General features: G+C 39.5%; 1 protein-coding gene and 2 long non-coding RNA genes across 11 annotated transcripts in view; 1 reads left to right on the top strand and 2 right to left on the bottom strand.

Moving 5' to 3' along the window:
* dcaf6 (ddb1 and cul4 associated factor 6) overlaps nucleotides 1-8,100 on the bottom strand; it is a 28,619-nt gene extending 20,519 nt beyond the window's left edge. For 5 of the 9 annotated variants that reach the window (XM_005457834.4, XM_013276197.3, XM_013276199.3 and 2 more), the window contains exons 1-2: nucleotides 7,701-8,100; nucleotides 1,752-1,813 (exon numbers count right to left, since the gene is read on the bottom strand). In XM_005457834.4, coding sequence (XP_005457891.1) covers nucleotides 1,752-1,813; nucleotides 7,701-7,797 — 159 coding nt within the window. In that variant the 5' untranslated portion in view covers nucleotides 7,798-8,100. The remainder of the gene's footprint in view (nucleotides 1-1,751; nucleotides 1,814-7,700) is intronic. The other 4 variants (XM_005457840.4, XM_019353088.2, XM_005457839.4 and 1 more) reach the window with 1 other exon arrangement.
* Nucleotides 8,101-12,014: 3,914 nt separating this feature from the next.
* On the top strand, nucleotides 12,015-14,424 carry LOC112844084 (uncharacterized). Its single transcript, XR_003216678.1, has 2 exons — nucleotides 12,015-12,290; nucleotides 13,041-14,424. It is a non-coding gene; the product is annotated as an uncharacterized LOC112844084 (long non-coding RNA).
* A 1,001-nt stretch (nucleotides 14,425-15,425) lies between these two features.
* Nucleotides 15,426-18,483, bottom strand: LOC109197532 (uncharacterized). Its single transcript, XR_002058588.2, has 3 exons — nucleotides 16,348-18,483; nucleotides 15,900-16,035; nucleotides 15,426-15,616 (listed from the first exon to the last, which is right to left on the bottom strand). It is a non-coding gene; the product is annotated as an uncharacterized LOC109197532 (long non-coding RNA).
* Between the last annotated feature and the right edge of the window lie 1,375 nt (nucleotides 18,484-19,858).

Below are 19,858 nucleotides of genomic sequence, written 5' to 3' on the forward strand. Positions count from 1 at the left end.
AAATCCCTGAATGCCTTTGCTTCAATCAGTAAGAAAATATGGATGCCATTGTCCAATTCAAATTAGGTTCATTAACAGTTCGATCAACTGAAATAACCACCAACATAAAGCTAGAAAATGAGCTAACTGTGGATTTTTGGAACAGCAAAAGAAGAGTGGCACATCAGGTCAGTGCTTGCTGTCACTCTGTGGATCAATATTTCATTAACACCTGCAGCCTCAGTCAGCGCCTCATCGTGACAGACTGCCTCTGCTGTTCTCAGAGACATTACACTGCCTGTATTCCTACATGCAGACCTCGCGTCTGAATCAGGTTTTTAACATGCTTGACTCCGTTTCTGAGACGCTGCACATCATCTATAGTTAGATTTGTCGTGGAGTGTAGGTGAGGCCCCTCCTCACCTAATGAAAGATTAACAGATGGTGACAGATGAGGCAGGATATGGTGTTATTTATTTATTTATTATGATGGCATTTTTAAACACAGGTTAGGGTTAGGATCTCGTGTAATGTGGTACAGTGCAGAGTCAGAACAGGTAAGGCGTCTCACAGTATCCACTGAAAAACTTCTGTAACTCCCGTCCCCCCTGGAAGAGCTTAAAATTTCTATAATAAAAGTAATCAAAGTATTCACAATAATTCATATTCACTAATATTAATCTTCTGATGCTAAAATCAGCTAAATTGACACTTTTTAGATGGTGCAAATAGAAAGTCTTTATCGGATTAATAACTTAAAGTGGACCTGTTACACTTATTGTTTTCTGTCACATATACATTGTTCAAAAGGTGGATGTTCATATTGGCCATGGCCTTAAATAGTGAGGTCAGTGTATATGCAAGTAATCCCTATGAGCTTACAGCTGAGGTTTCAGGCTGCTCTGAATGCTGTGTTTCAGACTGTTTTTTCCACTCTTGGATGCTTTAATGCACAGGTGTCGAACTCCAGGCCTCGAGGGCCGGTGTCCTGCAGGTTTTAGATGTGTCCTTGATCCAACACAGCTGATTTAAATGGCTAAATTACCTCCTTGACATGTCTTGAAGTTCTCCAGAGGCCTGGTAATGAACTTATCATTTGATTCAGGTGTGTTGACCCAGGGCGATATCTAAAACCTGCAGGACACTGGCCCTTGAGGCCTGGAGTTCAACACCTGTGCATGTCAGGATGTCTGATATTCCTCATAGACTGACTGTGAGCACAAATGCCCCTACCACTTGTTCAAGACATCTGTTTATAAGAAGCAGTCAATCAGTAAAGGAGCTCAAACGGCTCATTTCAGAACATGGCTGAAGGCCCAGTATAGCTAAATAAAGATTATTTTGAAATGAATCATACAAGTCTTGTAGAGTCCAAGAAAAAAACAAAACATACACAGTGTTAATACAGAAGCTCTTAGCTACTTAACTAAACGCAAACTAACATATTCAGAAAATCCAATAATAATATCTCAGAGCGATATCTCAATCATTGTAGCTAAGAGCTGCACTTTAATGCAGCTCTCCTGAGAGCTGCATGCATGCAGTGCCTGTTGTGGTGTCTTGCACAGGCTGATGTCCTGCCCGGTAGTGTGACAGGACGTGTGACTGTTATGTCAGCTTCAGGTTTCTCCGAGGAATTAACCACCTGACCTGATCTGATCTGTTCAAGGCTCCACCAGCACGCTGAGAAAAAGTGACGTGATGTGTGCTTGGCAGGGAGAGGACTTCAACCAATAAACACGAAGAGACGGATAAAAATGTGGGGCACTTACGCAGCCATCGTGTACGTTCAGTGTTGCTTCGAGTTTAAGCCTCTGGACAAATTCTCTTCTACCTGTGAAAACAGAAACGTGTAGATTTGAGAAGGCTGTCAGGCTTTAAACTTTAATTTGAATCGCATTTATCTACCAGTCTTCACTTAAGTGCAATAGGAATAAAATGTCACATTAAACAGTGGCTTGCGTTCCATTATTCATGCAGTGGAAGCCTCGTTTGCACCAACAGGAAGAAACGAGGCGAGTACAAACAAAACTGCTCTGCAATAAGACTCCAAACACAGGAACAGTGGTTCGATAGTTCACAATGTCAGCACTTAATATTTCATCTTATTTTTGTGAACATCTGCAGGGCAAACACACACACACACACACACACACACACACACACACACCCCTAAGATTTCCCAGATGTTTGATTAATTTAGCAACAAACTGACGTTTAACTGGAGGAGAAATCAATTCAAATAGCAGATATTAAAACACAGTTTTGGAGAAAGCGACTTTAGAGCTTGACATGATATTTATTGGTGGTCCAACACAAAGAACAGAGACGTAAGTGACCCGGAGGCATTTGAAAGGTTTTACAGGAGGGGAGGTAAAGAGGACACAGTAAAACAAAAGGAGATCAAAGAGTCAAACACACAAAGGGGAAGGAAACTGAAGTAATTACCTGATTAGCAAATCACAGGAAGATTCAGGCCTCTGGATAAGTAGCAACAGGATGTGTGTTCTTCAAAGCATGTGCTATTCTAACAAACAGCTTCAGGGTCAGGGTCTCACTTTCTAAAGTCATCATTTTTGCAGTTTTTTCATTCAGTTACAATCACTGATTTTAAAACAGCAATCTGGTCGTCCTGATGGATAAGTTAAAAAATTCTGGTTTTCTGATCATCTGCATGCAAGCACATCTGGATTTCTCACTATCTAAGGTATGTCGTCAACAAAAAGATAAGAAATCCAGATAAGGTGCTTATATTTAGCAGTCTCCTGGATCCAGTAACATTTATCACACTGCACTGAAAGCTGGTATGCATCACAAGCATCTCCATCAACAGGTTCAGGCTGATAAGCGCACACCCTGGATGAGCCACACATGTCAAACTACTGCTATTAAAAGTCACACACACGGAAGAAGGAAAGAAGTTCAAGGGTGCCGTTGAAGCGTTTAAGAATTGGCTCGACCTCTCAAGGTGGAACCGGTTTTCCACTAATAAACTTCAAGACAATCACAGAGGAAATCCACAATAACGGTGGTAAGATCAACTCAAAGACAATCAACAACAATACATCCAAGGATTTGAGTGAAAATGGGAAGATACCCCTGACAAGGCAAAAAGCAGACACTGTAGTCACTTCATCTGGATTATTATTCAAATTTTAATAATGTGTCAGTTCATTCATTATGAGCCCAATTTCCGTCAGTTTATCTGCTGTTCCCAACTTCCCCTCTATGAGTTTCAGCACAATCCTGAAAGGAAGAAATAACCAACCTGTGCCTCAGATAAAAAAGGAAGAGACACTTCAGATAAACCTGAATAACATGTTTGATATTAACAACGCTGACGCGGTTGTTTTAAGATCACACACATCGTGAATTCCTTAACATCCAATGTGAGCCAGGGCGGTGTGTTTCCCTGTCAATGTCAGCAAAGGACTACCAGAGAAAGCAGGACATTCCTTCATCATTGCAAACTGTCACTTAAAGGGTAAAGCCTGACAGGGAAAAGCAAACTGTGCCAAAGCTAATGTCCTCATCCAGCAGCAGCAATCAGGCCACTGATCATTATTATAGCAGCACTGCACAAAGGATGAGCAGAAACGGCAACATCTGCTACAAGACGCTGAGCAGCAATGTCTTCAGATCCCTGATGGGGTGAGTGCACAGGCTCCCATAAGAACTGCTCATACTTCATGGACTCTTCTTTGTCAGTCAGTGTGGTTGGACCAACTACTAGTCACCTAGATCCTCAAAAACTAAAACCCCATGTAACAGTAGTTAATAAACTTCTTTGTGCTAATATTTTTCTTTTATAAAGGTGAACTATTTTAATCAAGAAGAATTTGCTGTCACAATTAAGCATTTATTGTATGAAATAAAAAACATATTATACCAGTGTGAGAACAGCCTTTAAGGGAAAAACAGAAATATTTAATTTTTAAATAAAGTAGCTGCTTCCCTTGTGTTGTCCTTTATATTTTTGATTACTTTAGTAATAATGAAATGACTCAGTGAGCTGTTGCGAAAGTCTGGTGGCTTATATACCAACAAGAGCCTTAACTTGCTTCAGCAGGTGTTATGAATGTTGCAGAAATAGTCTGGGAGTGATTCACTTCAAAAGCTTCTCTGTGATATCACCAATCGCAAGCACCGTCATGTCACCTATAAATGGATTAATGATGAGTAATGTACTAAGTACAGTCATGCCTAAATCTGCAACAATACTCAGATTTGCTATCAGTTCACCAAATCAAATGCAAGACTTTTTACATTCTGTTTAAAAATGTTCACACACAAAAACAGTGCAATCAAACTTGTCTCTGCCTTTTTTTCTTTTTTTTTTCCCAGAAAAATTGGTCTAACTGGCTTCATCGAGCCTCGACCGCCAGCTTCCACTGAAGTTTTATAATAGTTTTATAAGAGCACCTCCAAACCTGAGGCCTTGGTTGTCAGTTAGAAAAAGCTGGATTGCCCACTTGTTGGCCCAAGTGGACGAGTCCAAGTATCTTGGGGTTTGTTTACAAGTGAGGGAAGGAGGGAGCAGGAGACTGGCAGATGGACTGGACCAGAGTCGTACCAATCTGCCTCTCTGTGTAAAGAGAGCAGAGCATGAGAGCAAAGCTGCCGATTTACCGGTCGATCAACATCCCAAACCTCACCTTTGGGCATGAGCTGAGGCTAGCGACCAAAAGAATGAGATTGGCTGATACAACTGCAGGAAATGAGCTTACTTTGAAGGGTGGCTGGACCCTCCCTCAAAGCTGGATGAGGCACTCGTCATTAAGGAGAGACTCACAGACTCACAATGGAGCTGCTACTCTTCCACATTAAAAGGAGGCAGTTGAGATAGTGCAGGCATCTGACTGGGATGCCTCCTGGCACCTCTTAGTTGAGGTGTTTCTTCATATCCAACTGGGAGGAGGACCCAGGGAAGACCAAGTACACACTGGGGAGATTATATCTCTGCCTAAACCACTTCACCTTTTGAATACCTCAGTATCCCCTCTCATGTGGCTAGGGAGAGGGATGGCTGCTGCCCTCATGAACCAGACTCAGAGAAGTCATGAAGTCATGAAGCAGACTCAGACTCGAAAAAGGGTGGTTGGCTTTTAAAATAGACCAAGTTTGCTTGTTATTTGTTTTCTTTATCATTTGTTTCTAATTTCTTTTTTAAACTCATGTCTTTGTTTAAATGATTCTTCTACCTATACAGCTTTTGTCAACAATTGTTGGTTTTAAACTTTCTTATAAATAAAATGACTTCGCATGATGTAACTCAAGATGATTAAAAATAGTAATTCCTAGTTATATGAATCATCTCTTAATTCAGCCGGATTCCATGATCCTAGGCCAATAGCTTTTTAAACCAGCAAAACCTCAAAGGGCTTAAACATATAAATTCAGTTCTTTTAGCACTGTGTGACAGATAGCTTATTTTCATAAATAATAGACCAGACACAGGCTAAAAAAAAACCTAATAATAATAATAATAACAATAAATCATTCTGCTGTTTGATTTTAGTTTTATTTCGTATCATAGCCTACATCCATGTCAGCATGTCCATGTGGTTTTTGCTTTTCTTCATCAGAGTTTCTGTAAGTTTTAGGCGTTTCCTATCACTACATAGAACAAAGTGAAATTCAGGGAAAACCCTACAATATAGAAGACTTTTAACCTCACGGGACGTTTCTCAGTTTCAGCTGAATACAAACCCCCAACTTGTTCCCCTCTAACGCTTCTTCTAAGCTAAATTTATCCTCCAGGAGCTGTGACCCACACATCACAGCATGTATCCTCTACACGATAACAGCTCTGACTATCTTTCAGACATGCTAAATACAGCACTGACTAAACCTCTGAGGCACCTGCCCCACCTCTACGGGCTTATAAAGCCGTGAGGTACAGACTTTCTGACAGTTTTGTCTCTGAGTGCACCACGGGCAGCATCCTCTGTTCTCCTGCACTGTCCTCTCACAACCAACACTGGAAAATAACTATATCCGCACTTTTTTAAAAAAGAGACCCACTTTTACACATTCAAATTATGACTGTGAATAATTTATCAATATAGCAACTTTCAGCAACCAGAGGTTTTCAAGGGACTTTAAAAAAAATAAAATACAACATACAAATAGTGTCTCCCCCCCCCCAGTTTAAATGCATTAAATGGAGCAGCAAAGAGGAAAGCCTTAAAATGTGATGATTACATTTCCTAGCACATTTATTGCAGATCGGTGCTGCGCAGAACCGGAATGCTGTTTCTGCCTGCAGGAACCGAGGATGTGAGAAATAATCAACATAGTGCAGCGCTGTGACACATTTTATTGACTGAAATTATGCAGTCCTATTACTTTTACTTAAAAATCGCATTAAAACCTTAATAAGTTGCTGCATTTCATTCAGTGTAAGATATTTTCGCCTTCACCATTTCCAGATATTGACCTAATATTTATATATAATTTTTGTGGCTACTTTTATTGTATAAAACCTGTCATTTTTATTTAAATATTAATAAAGTAATTTTTCATTTAAGACATTTTGTACCATTTTAGGTCCTTTAAGCTTGCTTCCAGTTTGGATATGATGCTACAACGCACAAAGGACGCAGTATTACTGATAAATGTTCACGTAATGGTACAAGTCATCAGTGCCAGCATATCATGATCCCTACTCGAAAGTTGTAAATATAGGCAATTTGAATTGTTACCTAGATGTATTATTATTATTATTATTATTATTATTATTATTATATCATCTTTATTTGTTGGACTTATTGTCCTTGTGTCCCTTTCTTTTGTACAATTTTTAACCTTTCCTTTTCCTTTGTCAAATGTAAGCTCTTTGGTTATGTGGCATGTTAAATGTCTTGACTGCTGTAACATGGGAACTTCTTGGCTGTAACAATGAATCAAAAGATTATTATTATTATTATTATTATTATTATTATTATTATTATTATTATTATCATCATCATTATGTCATCTTAGTACAGTTATTTTGATAGTCAAACAATTGCAGACTAAACAATTTTAATTTCCTCTTCTAATTCCTTCCCGCCCCTCCTGGTTGTGCTACTTTCAGCACCTTGTGGCCTTTTCACGTAGCAGTAATGACACATCGGATTCTGTGAGTGTCTTGAAAGGAAAGCCTGATGCTGTCAGCACTTTCTACTGTTAACAGACTCCTGCCAAACTCAGGGCACTTTTATTTTTAATGCACCAGCCTCTCATAAACGCATTACATGATTGATCCCTGCTTTTATTGCATTATTTGTGCCATTACAGGGATATACTTCAGACTACTATATATGGTGGTGCCTTCTGCAGATGATTGCACAATCCTGTGATTGCACTAAAATGAGATCTACACTGCATTTCCTTTGAAAAAGTAACAGAATGTCTGTATGATGTGATGAGATGTGATAAACAGGCCCGCACTGCTACAAATTAAGCACAAGTCTGAACCTCGTCTTTGTACTGTTTTAGCTCCTTCACAATAAATGAAATGTGCAGGCTGTGTTTACACTGTGTAGATTTGGGGGGGGAGCAGGGATAGCGGCAGCTCTCTGTTATTAAGCAGGTAGTGTCTTGGACTGGGACACAGTCTTCCTGTCACTTCATGTGATTCAGCAGCACAAACACAGTCTGCAGATGCAAACACAGCTCCTACACGTTTCCTCATACATGTCAGCGTTAGCAGTAAAGAGGCTTTGCTTTGTTCTTACCTAAATAGTTGGTCCTGATGGCGTTAGGCTCGCTGTATCCAATTAGGCGTTTGTTTACATCCCAAACCAGGTTGCCAGTGCAGGACATTGTGACCATATGTGGTTCTGAATTGACAATAACATTGAAACAGAGCTAACCCTTCCCCTTTTTTGATGTCGCCTTTTATCTCCCGTCGCCTCGGAGCAGTCCCTGCCCGTCGGGACGCCGTTGACGTTAGCTGGAGGAGACACTCAGCGTTCGCATTGCTGGAAGGGAAAGAGTCGCTCCTGTCCGGTCTCCGCTGTCCCCCTCACTGAGCTGAAGCCCGACCGTGTTCCTGCTCTCCGTGCTGCTGCTAACTATCTGTCCTGCTAGCCTAGCCTGGTTTATTTCTTCAAGCGGTCAGCTGTGTCCAAATAACGCGAGAAACTGCGTGCTTGGCCACAGAGGGGAGGTGCGCTAGATTTGAGCGACTTGAAAGCTGACGGGGCGGGTACATCCAGTTTCTGTTAGTATTTCTCTTATTGGCCACGTTAGCTTCAGGCTTGTCTCTTATTCAGTTATTACCGGTGGCTATGAATAGAATTAATGTCTTAAACATTTAAAAAAAAAAAAAAAAAGTATTTACGTGAGTAGCATTTAGTATATGTATGCATAAAGGGATGATTATTAGCCAGAAAACTTTAGATAGCTTGGCATGGGCAATTGCAGGACAAAAACAAGTAACAGACCCAAAAGGATCTAAAGTCTACAGCAATGAACAATATGTTAAATATTTCTCCTGAAGAAACAGGGGGGGGGACGACTCCAGCAAAGACCTGAAACATAATATAACCATAACTTTCAAGTAAGATGAAAATGATATCTACCCTGTAAACAGGAAGATTTTTGATAAATTGTTCTGGCCAGACACAGATGATACAAACACAAAAAGAAAATATGATGTAAAGCTGTGGATTGATTACCCTCAAAATATAAAATGTATACAAAGATATACAGCAGTAATATACAACACAAAATACTGATCCAAAAACACCATATATCCCACAACACTGAAAGAAAGAGAACTCAGTTTTGCCAACATTTATTTGTAAGTACGTTTTGTTGCTGATACTTATACACTAAGTTTCTCAACATACAATATTTTACCCTACGTCATCAAGATTGTAGTGTATTACTGTAAGTTTGCATGTTCCCTAACTCCTCTGAGACAAATGGAGCGATCTTAATGAAACATTATATAAACATTGCCTAGGGCAGTGTGAGAACATTTATATTTTTTTTATATAAATCTCACAATTGTGTATATTTGTACGTTTGACAATTCAATTGAGCACCAAATTGAACGTCTGAATGGTCTGTTACAAAACATCTCAGAGCATCATCAAACGATGACTGTAATATATCTATGCATGTATGTTTGCTAATACCTTTTAACTGAAGGAAGGAGTTGAGCTGGTTTTCCACCACTGAAAACAGCAAAAATCCCAATTTAAATACATAATTATCATTAACTAAAAGATTATGGTTCGACATTCAGATGAAGTTCAAACATCATCAAAAATATCCAAGGACCCTACTGACTGTGAAAGCTACCGACCGATAAGCCTGACCTCTTATGATAGTAAGATTCTATCTAAAATTCTGGCTAATCGATTAAAGTGGGTAATAACCTCTCTTGTACATGCAGATCAAGTTGGTTTCATACATTCACGCTCTTCAGCTGATAACATTAGGAGGTAAATTGATATTATGTGGGAGGTTCAGGAGGTTCCGATCTCATTGGATGCCAAAAAGGCATTTGAAAGAGTTGAATGGCTCTATTCGCCACTTTGGAGTTTTACGTATTTACTAAAAGCTTTATTAATTGGATCGGGCTTACATATGTACACACCAAGGCATGAGAACTCACAAATGGTATAATGGGACCTCCTTTTCAACTACGTAGAGACACGAGGCAGGGCGATCCCCTCTCCCCACTCCTTTTGCCTCTGGCCCTTGAACCGTTGGCAGCGGCTATTTATAGGGAGCCCAATTATTCAGGTATTAGAATAGGGGGAGACTGTCATAAACTGTTGTTGTTCGCCGATCATTTGATTTATTTAATACATTAAATATTATATTGTAGAGGCCGTTCTAATCTGATATTCCATTCTAGGCAAATTGACAGAAAATAAAACTAAGTACACTTGTAAAACTTATTTTTTAAATAAATTTTTATTTGAATTCAATTCAATTTTATTTATATAGCGCCTAATCACAACAACAGTTGCGTCAAGGCGCTTTATATTGTAAGGCAGACCCTACAATAATACAGAACCCAACAATCATATGACCCCCTATGAGCAAGCACTTTGGCGACAGTGGGAAGGAAAAACTCCCTTTTAACAGGAAGAAACCTCCGGCAGAACCAGGCTCAGGGAGGGGCGGCCATCTGCTGCGACCGGTTGGGGTGAGAGAAGGAAGACGGGATAAAGGACAGAATGAATTTGTAATTTAATGTGGTGAAATTATTATCAACCAGGTGGTTCATGAGACAATTATTTTAAACCAGTCTGGTTTTAACATTTACAATTAGGAATTGTAATTAAAAATGTAATGCATTTAGGCTACGTCCACATGTACCCAGGTATTTTTGAAAACGCAGCTTTTTTGATGCAGGTGTCAGGAAAACTTTAGAGTGGTCGTGAGAAAATCCTAGAGAAGAAATTTGGTCTCTTCAATGGGGCATTTCTTTGGAAACTATTGACAATCACGTTCTCAATATTGTCTTGGCCATTAAACATTAACTCCAGGACAGTGTTTGGACTTTTCCACTTTTCCCGGAGTTCATTGTACACTTTCACACTGACTTCTTCAGTGTTCTCTAAGGACATTTTGAGGTTTTGGGACAAAATTTTAGCCCAAATCCTGTGGGTAAACCTGTCCATAATGGCTTTATCTGCCCCTCTAGGCAATTTCCATGCCTCATTTGTGTTGCTTATAGCGTGCAGAACCAAATCTTTAGTGAAGCTTTCAACAACTTTTATGTACTCTTCTCGGTTTTTATATATACTGAGTACTCTTTTTGGTAAAGCCAGCAGGTGTTTTGAAAATGTTGGGACAGTAATATCATCAAGCCGTTCGCTCAGATATAAAAACAAATATTTTTCCTTGCAGTTATGCGCTTTGCAAAGGTTGGTGAAAATGTCCTTGTTTATATTGGTCAGCCTTTTTGGAGATAGATCCAAATCTTTCTTGTCAATTTCAGGCCAGATTTTTTCAAGCAGGCGATTGCTGATGGAGTCGGGATTGTGGCGCTGTGTGAAGTCCTTGTATTTAGAGGAGGCTTTGCTTGTGGCCTCTGAAACTACCAACTGAATAACTTTGTAAACACACGTCTTTTCTTCAGACAGATAATCAGATGCCAGAGTGATGTCATAAGAACCAAAATCTGAATCAGACTTACGGACTGACCTATGTAGTTTTTTCTTCACAGGCTTTTCCAGGGGGCAAGCTTCTATGTTATCCAAGTCTTTTGTATCAGCTGAGTAGTTTTTCTTCGGTTCTACTCTGGCTGTGGTTTGGGTTTGAGGAGGAAACATCTGGGACGACACAGACGCTTCTTCCTCAGATGACTCACTGAAACCTATAAAAATATCTGGATATATGCAGGGTGGTGCAGGTACACGATCCAGTGTTAGAATTTCTCTATTTTCACTGTCATCTGCGGATGTTTTATCAAGACTGCTCTCCTCTGCAGTCAAATCCAGCTTGAGGTTTTTTGAGTCTGAAGAGTCCTCCAGTCCTGGAGTTTCTGTTTTTTCATTATCACCGTGGTCATCTACAGAAATTTCTTTCAGGATGCTGTCCTTTACTCCTGTTTCTTTTGTTTTCTCATGGGACTCTGTGTTCACTGAGTGAAGACAGACCTCATCAGTCTGCGTGGACACTGGATCTCCCTTCTCCACGGTTGTGTCCATTGCATCTAATAACATGGAACAAAGTTTCAACATGTCTTTCAGCAAAGTGGAAGGCAGCTCAGTGTTGCAGTACTCTGGGTTGAACTGCAGAGATTGCCACTGTGGTACAATTGTACCAAAAAATTGGTCACTTAAGGACTTCCATGTTTCTACTGAGGTGTAACTGTGTGGAGTTGTCATGTTTAAGTTTGTATTACTAGTTCTCTGACTCTGAAATGTAGAAGTGGAAATAAGTGTTTGGGTGGTTGGAGTTGTAAACTAAATGCACGGCCCCTATATGTGGGTTTAAGCCCCGCCCACGTTCGGCTGCAGCCACTCCGACGTCATCCACTTTTCTTTGAAGTTGAACCTTCAAAGGTTTGGGGGCGGGGTTTAAGCTACTCTCTGACACAGCTGCATATTTAAATGGCATAAACTATTAATTTAAATGGACTACTTGCACAATCACTTCCGCGGTCCATGTAGTCCTGCCCCAGTGCTTCCGGTGTGGTTAAACCATGGCGGCGTTCTATACTCGCTGTCTACAAGAGCTCCCAAAATTGAACATCACTGATGTTCATCGGATTTGCAGAGTGACGACTACCCCCGCCAGCAAATTAGATAAAGGATTTAAGTTATATGCTGCATCATATATACACAACTACGAAGGTAAGAAAACATAAATTAACTGACAAAGAAACGTTAGCTAACGTCAAATGCAAACACTACGTTACTCCGCTATGTCCTTCATTTGATGTCAATTCTCTACATTACATGTTTTCTTAAACGGTGTTTTATGTCGTCCGAAACTATAGTTGAGGTTTTCTTAGCTAATGTCACTTTTGTTGTTAGACACTGTTATAATACCGTTAGGTAGTTGGCTAACTAAGGAGGTAGTTAGCAAGAGTAGCATTACGTAGTTAAGTGTAAAGCATATATGTTTAAGACGTGCTGACATGAGTAATACAGAAATAATGCTAATGGTACTTGTAGATACAAGTACCATTAGCATTATTTCTGTATTAGCATTATCGGAACGTCTTAAACATATATGCTTTACACTTAACTACGTAATGCTACTCTTGCTAACTAGCATTATTTCTGTATTAGCATTATTTCTTATTCAGTGTCCAATAAAGACAGGTTGTCAGGGGAGGTCGGTGTGAGAGCCCTGTGCTACAGGTCAATGAGGAAGAGTGAGGCACCACACAGACTAAGTGTAGGCAGGAAGCTGTGTAAAGTTGTTAATCCCCGTTCAATGGGGTTCAGTTCATTTAAGCATTAGTTAAGTTCATTCCTAAAGGCCCATCAACTTGAATGTTTTCCTTGTCTCCCTGCTTTATCACACCTAATTAGTTTAGTTGTTGTTCAGTATAATAACCTTCTTCCTTACATTATTGTCATTGATGTTTTCTTCAGGAGTGGCTTCTACAGAGGCATGGTGGGTTCGTTACCAGATCCCTGCTTGTTCAGAATAACGGAGGCATATGCAAAATTTAATATTGAGGACAGACCACTTGTGACCACAATGAACATGAGACCTGACAAGCCCCTTGTGGAAAGTGCTTTTGGGCTGGTGCAGGAGGGCAGTGTTCTGTCATATCAGCAGCCGGTTTTGACAACCCGGTACATCACACTACACCGTGATGCACCACCAACACCGCACTTGCCTCTGGAGGGGTATGACATCTTGCCATCAGATTGTGTGTTTGTGTGCTCAGAAGAAGAGCTTCTGCATCTGAAAAGCTTGTCTGTAACTCTGGAAATGGCTCACAAAATAGAGGAAGCTACACGTGAGCAAAGCTCTTCATCTGAGTGGCATCAGCTCCGCAGGCCCAGAGTGACTGCCTCTAGGTTTCGGGAGGTGTCACGTCAGAGGCCAGAGCTCAGCAGATTCACTAGCAGAGCGTATATTGAAGGGAACAAGGCAGACAGCAGACATGAGGAGAGGAACTGAGATGGAGCCTGCAATAGCAGCAGAGTATAGTAGGCTAATGAATGTTAACTACTCACCCTGTGGTCTGGTCATTCACCCCATTGCCCCCTGGCTTGCTGCATCTCCTGATGGTGTTGTTTTTGACCCCAATGAATACCCCCAGTTTGGCCTTGTCGAATTCAAATGTCCCAATGTACAAAACTTTATTGACTGCAAATATGTGCAGATGGAATGTGGTACCCCTAAACTAAAAAAGAGCCACGCATATTACTGGCAAGTGCAAGGACAACTGCTCATCAGTTGGATGCAGTGGTGTGACTTTGTTGTGTGGGCACAAGAGGACTACCTAGTGCAAAGAATATACATGGATACAGATGTGCACAATGCAATCAGAGAAAAGGCTGACTACTTCTTTTTTTACATATATATGCCAAGATACCTGTGTTTGGAAAAATAAACAGTGAAAACATAGCAAAAAAGGAAAACAGATCCTTCAGGCTGGCTGGAACAAAATAACTGATGTTTTATTTGCAAAGTATTTCATGAATTATTTTGTTGTTACTTTTATGTGAAATCAATAAACTGTTATTTAAGCAATGGCATCAATTTCATTTTTTTAAAAACACACATTTAAACATTGAATTTCTATAGAACTTATTTACATGGTAAGTATTTAACACTCCATGCCTAGCATACTGATATACATTTAGACAATAACACAACTGAGGGAAGAAAATGACAAATGGTATTTTGGATGTTCCAAAAGCACAATGTCACTTATGATTTTAAAACGATTTAGTGATTTACTTTATAATTTTGATAAACAATTTTGTTGAATCTGAATAGTAATATAGTATTATAATTAAACAGTATTATTAACATTCAACATTTGCAATGAATTAGAATAATCAATAACTGGAACTCAACTATCAGCACTCAAGTACCAGTTCTGTAATCAAGTATTGTCAGCTGAGAAGGAAGAAATGCAACTGTAGTGGCCTCAGCTGCAGGTCATTTTCCACAAGTTACTTGTACTGGCACTGGTGTATTGGGGAAAAAGCCATCTTGTCTCACTTAACCCATTTTTTTAACTAATGCTGTGTTCTGGTAATTTGACAACATACATGCTGCTGCAAACAGTTGGTTGATATTGTAAACATGTGACATGGCAATGAATGCTATCAAAAAGTTTGTTCTGTTTTATCCTCCTAATGACTCGCTCCACATGTACCCTGAGTCTGGCTATGGCCTGCGTCTCCTTAACCTGGTATGCTGGCATCTGCTTCTGCTTAGACAGAAAAGGTGGGCAGTACACTTTGCATTTACAACAATCGGTGATTAGGAAGCCCTTATCTACCATCACTGCCATGTCTTCAGTCAACTGCTCAGTAATGCCTGATTGTTTGAATAGTTCCTTGTCACTAACCGAACCAGCATACAGATTAGAGATGAATGTCACTGGACCATGTGGAGCAGGGGTGTCGAACTCCAGGCCTCGAGGGCCGGTGTCCTGCAGGTTTTAGATAACACCCTGGGTCAACACACCTGAATCAAATGATTAGTTCATTACCAGGCTTCTGGATAACTGCAAGACACGTTGAGGAGGTAATTTAGCCATTTGAATCAGCTGTGTTGGATAAAGGACACATGTAAAACCTGCAGGACACCAGCCCTCGAGGCCTGGAGCTCGACACCTGTGATGTGGAGCTATGCCAACCAGGGCTTTCATCGTACAGTGGGATTTGTACAAAGAGTACATTTCACTTTGGAGAAGTGGTGAGGATGGTGTCTGACACCTCAGCTCTGTACGGTCAAGGATCATCTGGGTGTCTGAGAAATCTTTGAATTCCTCAGGGAGGTAAGCTCGCACTTCTTCACATGTAAGCCAAATGCATTGAGACCCCAGTGCAGTGGCAAGAAAATTTGTTCATGTTGCAATAATGCGGCTCACTGTGGACTGGTGTATGTTAAATCGGTGTGCCAGGTCCCTCTCCTTCAAACCAACTGACAGGAAAACCAGGACAAGAAAGAACTCGTCAATTGGCTGTAGCAGCTGCCTCTGGAAGGTGAAAACAAAAGGGAAAATGTTACTCCTTAAGCTATGAACTAGTAAAATTATGATTTTCTTGGCTAAATGTTTTGTAATAGTTATGCATACCATACTGTACCATGGGGTAAACAATGAGGTGCTGTAGTACACAGGTGTATGTATGTAAAGGATGCTGAGTCATTTAGCATATACACCTGTGTATGTATGCTATTGTACATAATGTAATGTAATTGTACATAAATACATTAACATTACACCTCTAGTTCTAAATACCAACAAACCCATAACCTACCGTTGATGTGCGTGCAGGTGTCAACACTTCTTCGTTCCTATTGGCAGCTGACTTGGCGCTTGAAACCCGGATCATTTTATAGATGCAAGGCTCAATCAAAAACCAAAATGCCATCAAATGATCATAGCTTGGAAATCTATTCACGAGAGAGAGACATACATCATGTCAATCATTAATTAACATTACACACTGACATAAAAATAATGTAAACTGTGACAAATATGCTAATGGTATGCTACATAAGAGTCTGATTAAGAGTCTATTTGGTGTTGTATTTTACCTGTAGCATATTGTTTAAATACTAAAGCATCTACATGAAACATACAATCAGCAGAGAAAAAGTAAATATCTATTTTGTTTTCATTAAGACTGGAAACACTTTTGAAATTTAACTGATGGTGACTTTGGTATATTTTAAACAGTTAGCTTGAATAGAGCTTAGGTATACCTGGTGTAGAATCGGATGTCCGTGTCAGCGCCAGCAAAACGCTGTAACCCAAATTCTCGCTGGACACGTAACTCCTGCATTTCCTTCCTCAGAGTCTCCACGTCTTTGGACAGGTCTTCTGCAGCTGATGCAGATATGTCTAATGCAGACGGCTCAGGGACTGAGCAGTAGTCATGATCTATTGTAAGACTGTGCTCTTCTTGATCGTCAGGAGGAAATAGTTCAGGGCGTCGCTCCGTTCTCTCCCAAACACTACGCCGCGTGGTTCAACTTTATAGCCATTCCACTCAAAAAGTGTTGGTACAGCACCTTTAATAAGCCGCCTTCGACCATCAAGGGTTGTTGGCTCTATGAGTTGATCACTGGCAAAGTGTCTGCTGCAGACCCTGGTGTGAGAGGTAATCGTGAAATGATCCCGGCGTATATTTACCAGCCGTTGTCTTCTCAAGTCGGAATGGGTCGGAAAGGCATGAAAACTTGGTATGCCGTTAAATTTGGCTGAAGCCGAACAAAGTGGGACACAGCAATGCTCGGAGTATTTCTTCTCCTGTTTTTGAAAATGTTCTGTTTTAAGTACTTTCCTTTTTATACTCATTCTGAAGTGACATTAGCATAGCTACCGATAGATAAACAAACATACCGGAAACGTCCAAGCGGTAGTATTTGGAAACGGAAATACGTCACACGCCCTAGTGCAAGTAGTTCTTAAACCAGACTGGTTAATAAAAATTTCACCACATGACATTATCAAATTATTTTTTATTTGCTTAAATAAATACATAATTCAAAGACAAGTTAGGTGATTTTTCATTGTATATCAAGTTACAATTGGACATTTTAGGTGTTCCCTACACTTTAATGTAGGCATCAGGAAATGGATATTTTTTTATTCTGCTTCTTTTTATTCAGATTCAAGCTGAGTATGATTAGAAGTGTGTTTGTTTTTGTTTTTTAACTTAGACTGAAGTTTGTATTCCTATCTACTGATATTAATTCATTGTTATCTTAATATAAGCTCAAGGTGGGGTGCATGCATAAACTTGAGCCTGTATGTATAATTTTCACCCTGTATGGATAAGAGAGAATCTAAAACTAAGTTCAAACTTCTGCACCCAAATCTTCCTTTTTAAAGTCATTAAAATGTAAACTGTAAAGTTAGAGAAATCACTAAAAGCCTCAAATTACCATAACATTCATATTCATGATAAGAGCCTCTAAACTTCTCACCACATCTGTATGAAACTCCTGGCACCATTTTTGCTGATCCCAGCATCTGTTGACAAATTTGGAGCGGACGTCATAGTAATTTAACCTTAGTTATGGTTCATACTAGGTTTTGCAATATTACTTTATAATTTTACACATTTGAGTTTCTTATATATTTCATTACTTTACTATCACTTACCACACTTTATAATTTTATCAAAACGTGTTTTTTCTTATACCATTTTGTGAGGTGATTTTGATCCAACTGTAATTATTACAAAAGGACATCTTAACTGTATAAACAACACACTGAACAACCAACAATGAAAAGAATAAAATAAAACTTCTGAACCTCTCAAGGCGCACCCTTGTAGTTTAATCAGGTGCTCGTCGGTTTACAGAATTTTTCCCTGAATGGCTGACACCCTTACCAAACACCGAGTAAGTTTACATTTCTTAAATCATACTTGCCCCTTAAAAACCCTCAATAAAATCAGAAATAATTGAGATTTCAGTGGTGACTCAGTCTGACCTCAGTTGCCTGCACTCGCCTTCTCCATACTTTGCTGGGACATGAGTGCTCTTTCAGACTCATTGAGTCTACCTGCAGGTTTCCTGGAATCAAAATGAAAGCAGAGAACAAAAATCACTCAAGAAATCTCATCCTCGTCACCAAGATTGTTGTGGAAAAATATCATGAGTATCGACCCAAAATGACTTTCTCAGATTTATCGAAAGAAACTTATTATTATTTTCTGTAAATCATTGGATTTATTTAATACATTAAATATTATATTTTAGAGACTGTTCTAATCTGATATCCCATTCTAAGTTCACTTGTAAAACTTATCTTTTAAATACATTTTTATTTGAATTCAATTCAATTCAATTTTATTTATATAGCACCTAATCACAACAACAGTTGCGTCAAGGCGCTTTATATTGTAAGGTAGACCCTACAATAATACAGAACCCAACAATCATATGACCCCCTATGAGCAAGCACTTTGGTGACAGTGGGAAGGAAAAACTCCCTTTTAACAGGAAGAAACCTCCGGCAGAACCAGGCTCAGGGAGGGGCGGCCATCTGCTGCGACCGGTTGGGGTGAGAGAAGGAAGACGGGATAAAGGACAGAATGAATTTGTAATTTAATGTGGTGAAATTATTATCAACCAGGTGGTTCATGAGACAATTATTTTAAACCAGTCTGGTTTTAACATTTACAATTAGGAATTGTAATTAAAAATGTAATGCATTTAGGCTACGTCCACATGTACCCAGGTAATTTTGAAAACGCAGCTTTTTTGATGCAGGTGTCAGGTAAACTTTAGAGTGGTCGTGAGAAAATCCTAGAGAAGAAATTTGGTCTCTTCAATGGGGCATTTCTTTTGAAACTTTTCTATATTGTCTTGGCCATTAATCATTAACTCCAGGACAGTGTTTGGACTTTTCCACTTTTCCCGGAGTTCATTGTAGACTTTAACACTGAGTCCTTCAGTGTTCTCTAAGGACATTTTAAGGTTTTGGGACAAAATTTTAGCCCAAATCCTGTGGGTAAACCTGTTCATAATGGCTCAGCCAATCAAAGCCAGCGGATTTCGTTATACGGGCATTTTGCCGTAACACAGGCAGAAATATTGCCGTTCAGTGCCTTCATAACTTGAATTTTTCGTGACATGGGGTATTCGTAAGTCGGGGTTCCACTATATATGAGTGTTTGTTTATAAATACACAAACAATACACATATGCTTTCAATTGTGTAATTTAAGTGATCTAGGTAGCTCTCTTTTGGAAGTTCAGTTAATGCTAGCAACGTGCTTCAGAGTTTGTACGTGCTTCGGAGTTTGTATGTGCTTTGTCTCTAGGGGCCACCGTATATATTTATATATAAACATATATAAATAAAACCATGTGTTTGGTTTTTTTACACTAGTAATTCCTTTTTTGCAAAATTTTATATTGTTGTTAATAATACATTAATTAAAGTAACAAAACAACATGAAGGAGTGGGGAGTGACTATGAATGTAAGCTTCGCTGCCGGAAGAGCCGACTCTTTTTAATGAGTCGAGCCGAAAGAGACAGTTCTCTAAAAAGAGTCGGAATTCCCATCACTAGTGTGGAGAAGAGAAAATCTAAAACAAAATTCTGCACCCAATTCTTCATTTTTAACGTAATTAAAAATGTATATTGGTGAGTCATATTACTTAGGAAAAAGAACAGCTCCCAGAAATCATTAAAAGCTCAAAATTACCATAACATTCATGTCCATGATGAGTGCATCTAAACTTCACCACATCTGTAG

The sequence above is a fragment of the Oreochromis niloticus genome, linkage group LG16 (genome assembly GCF_001858045.2).
Source record: "Oreochromis niloticus isolate F11D_XX linkage group LG16, O_niloticus_UMD_NMBU, whole genome shotgun sequence".
Lineage (NCBI taxonomy): Eukaryota > Metazoa > Chordata > Actinopteri > Cichliformes > Cichlidae > Oreochromis > Oreochromis niloticus.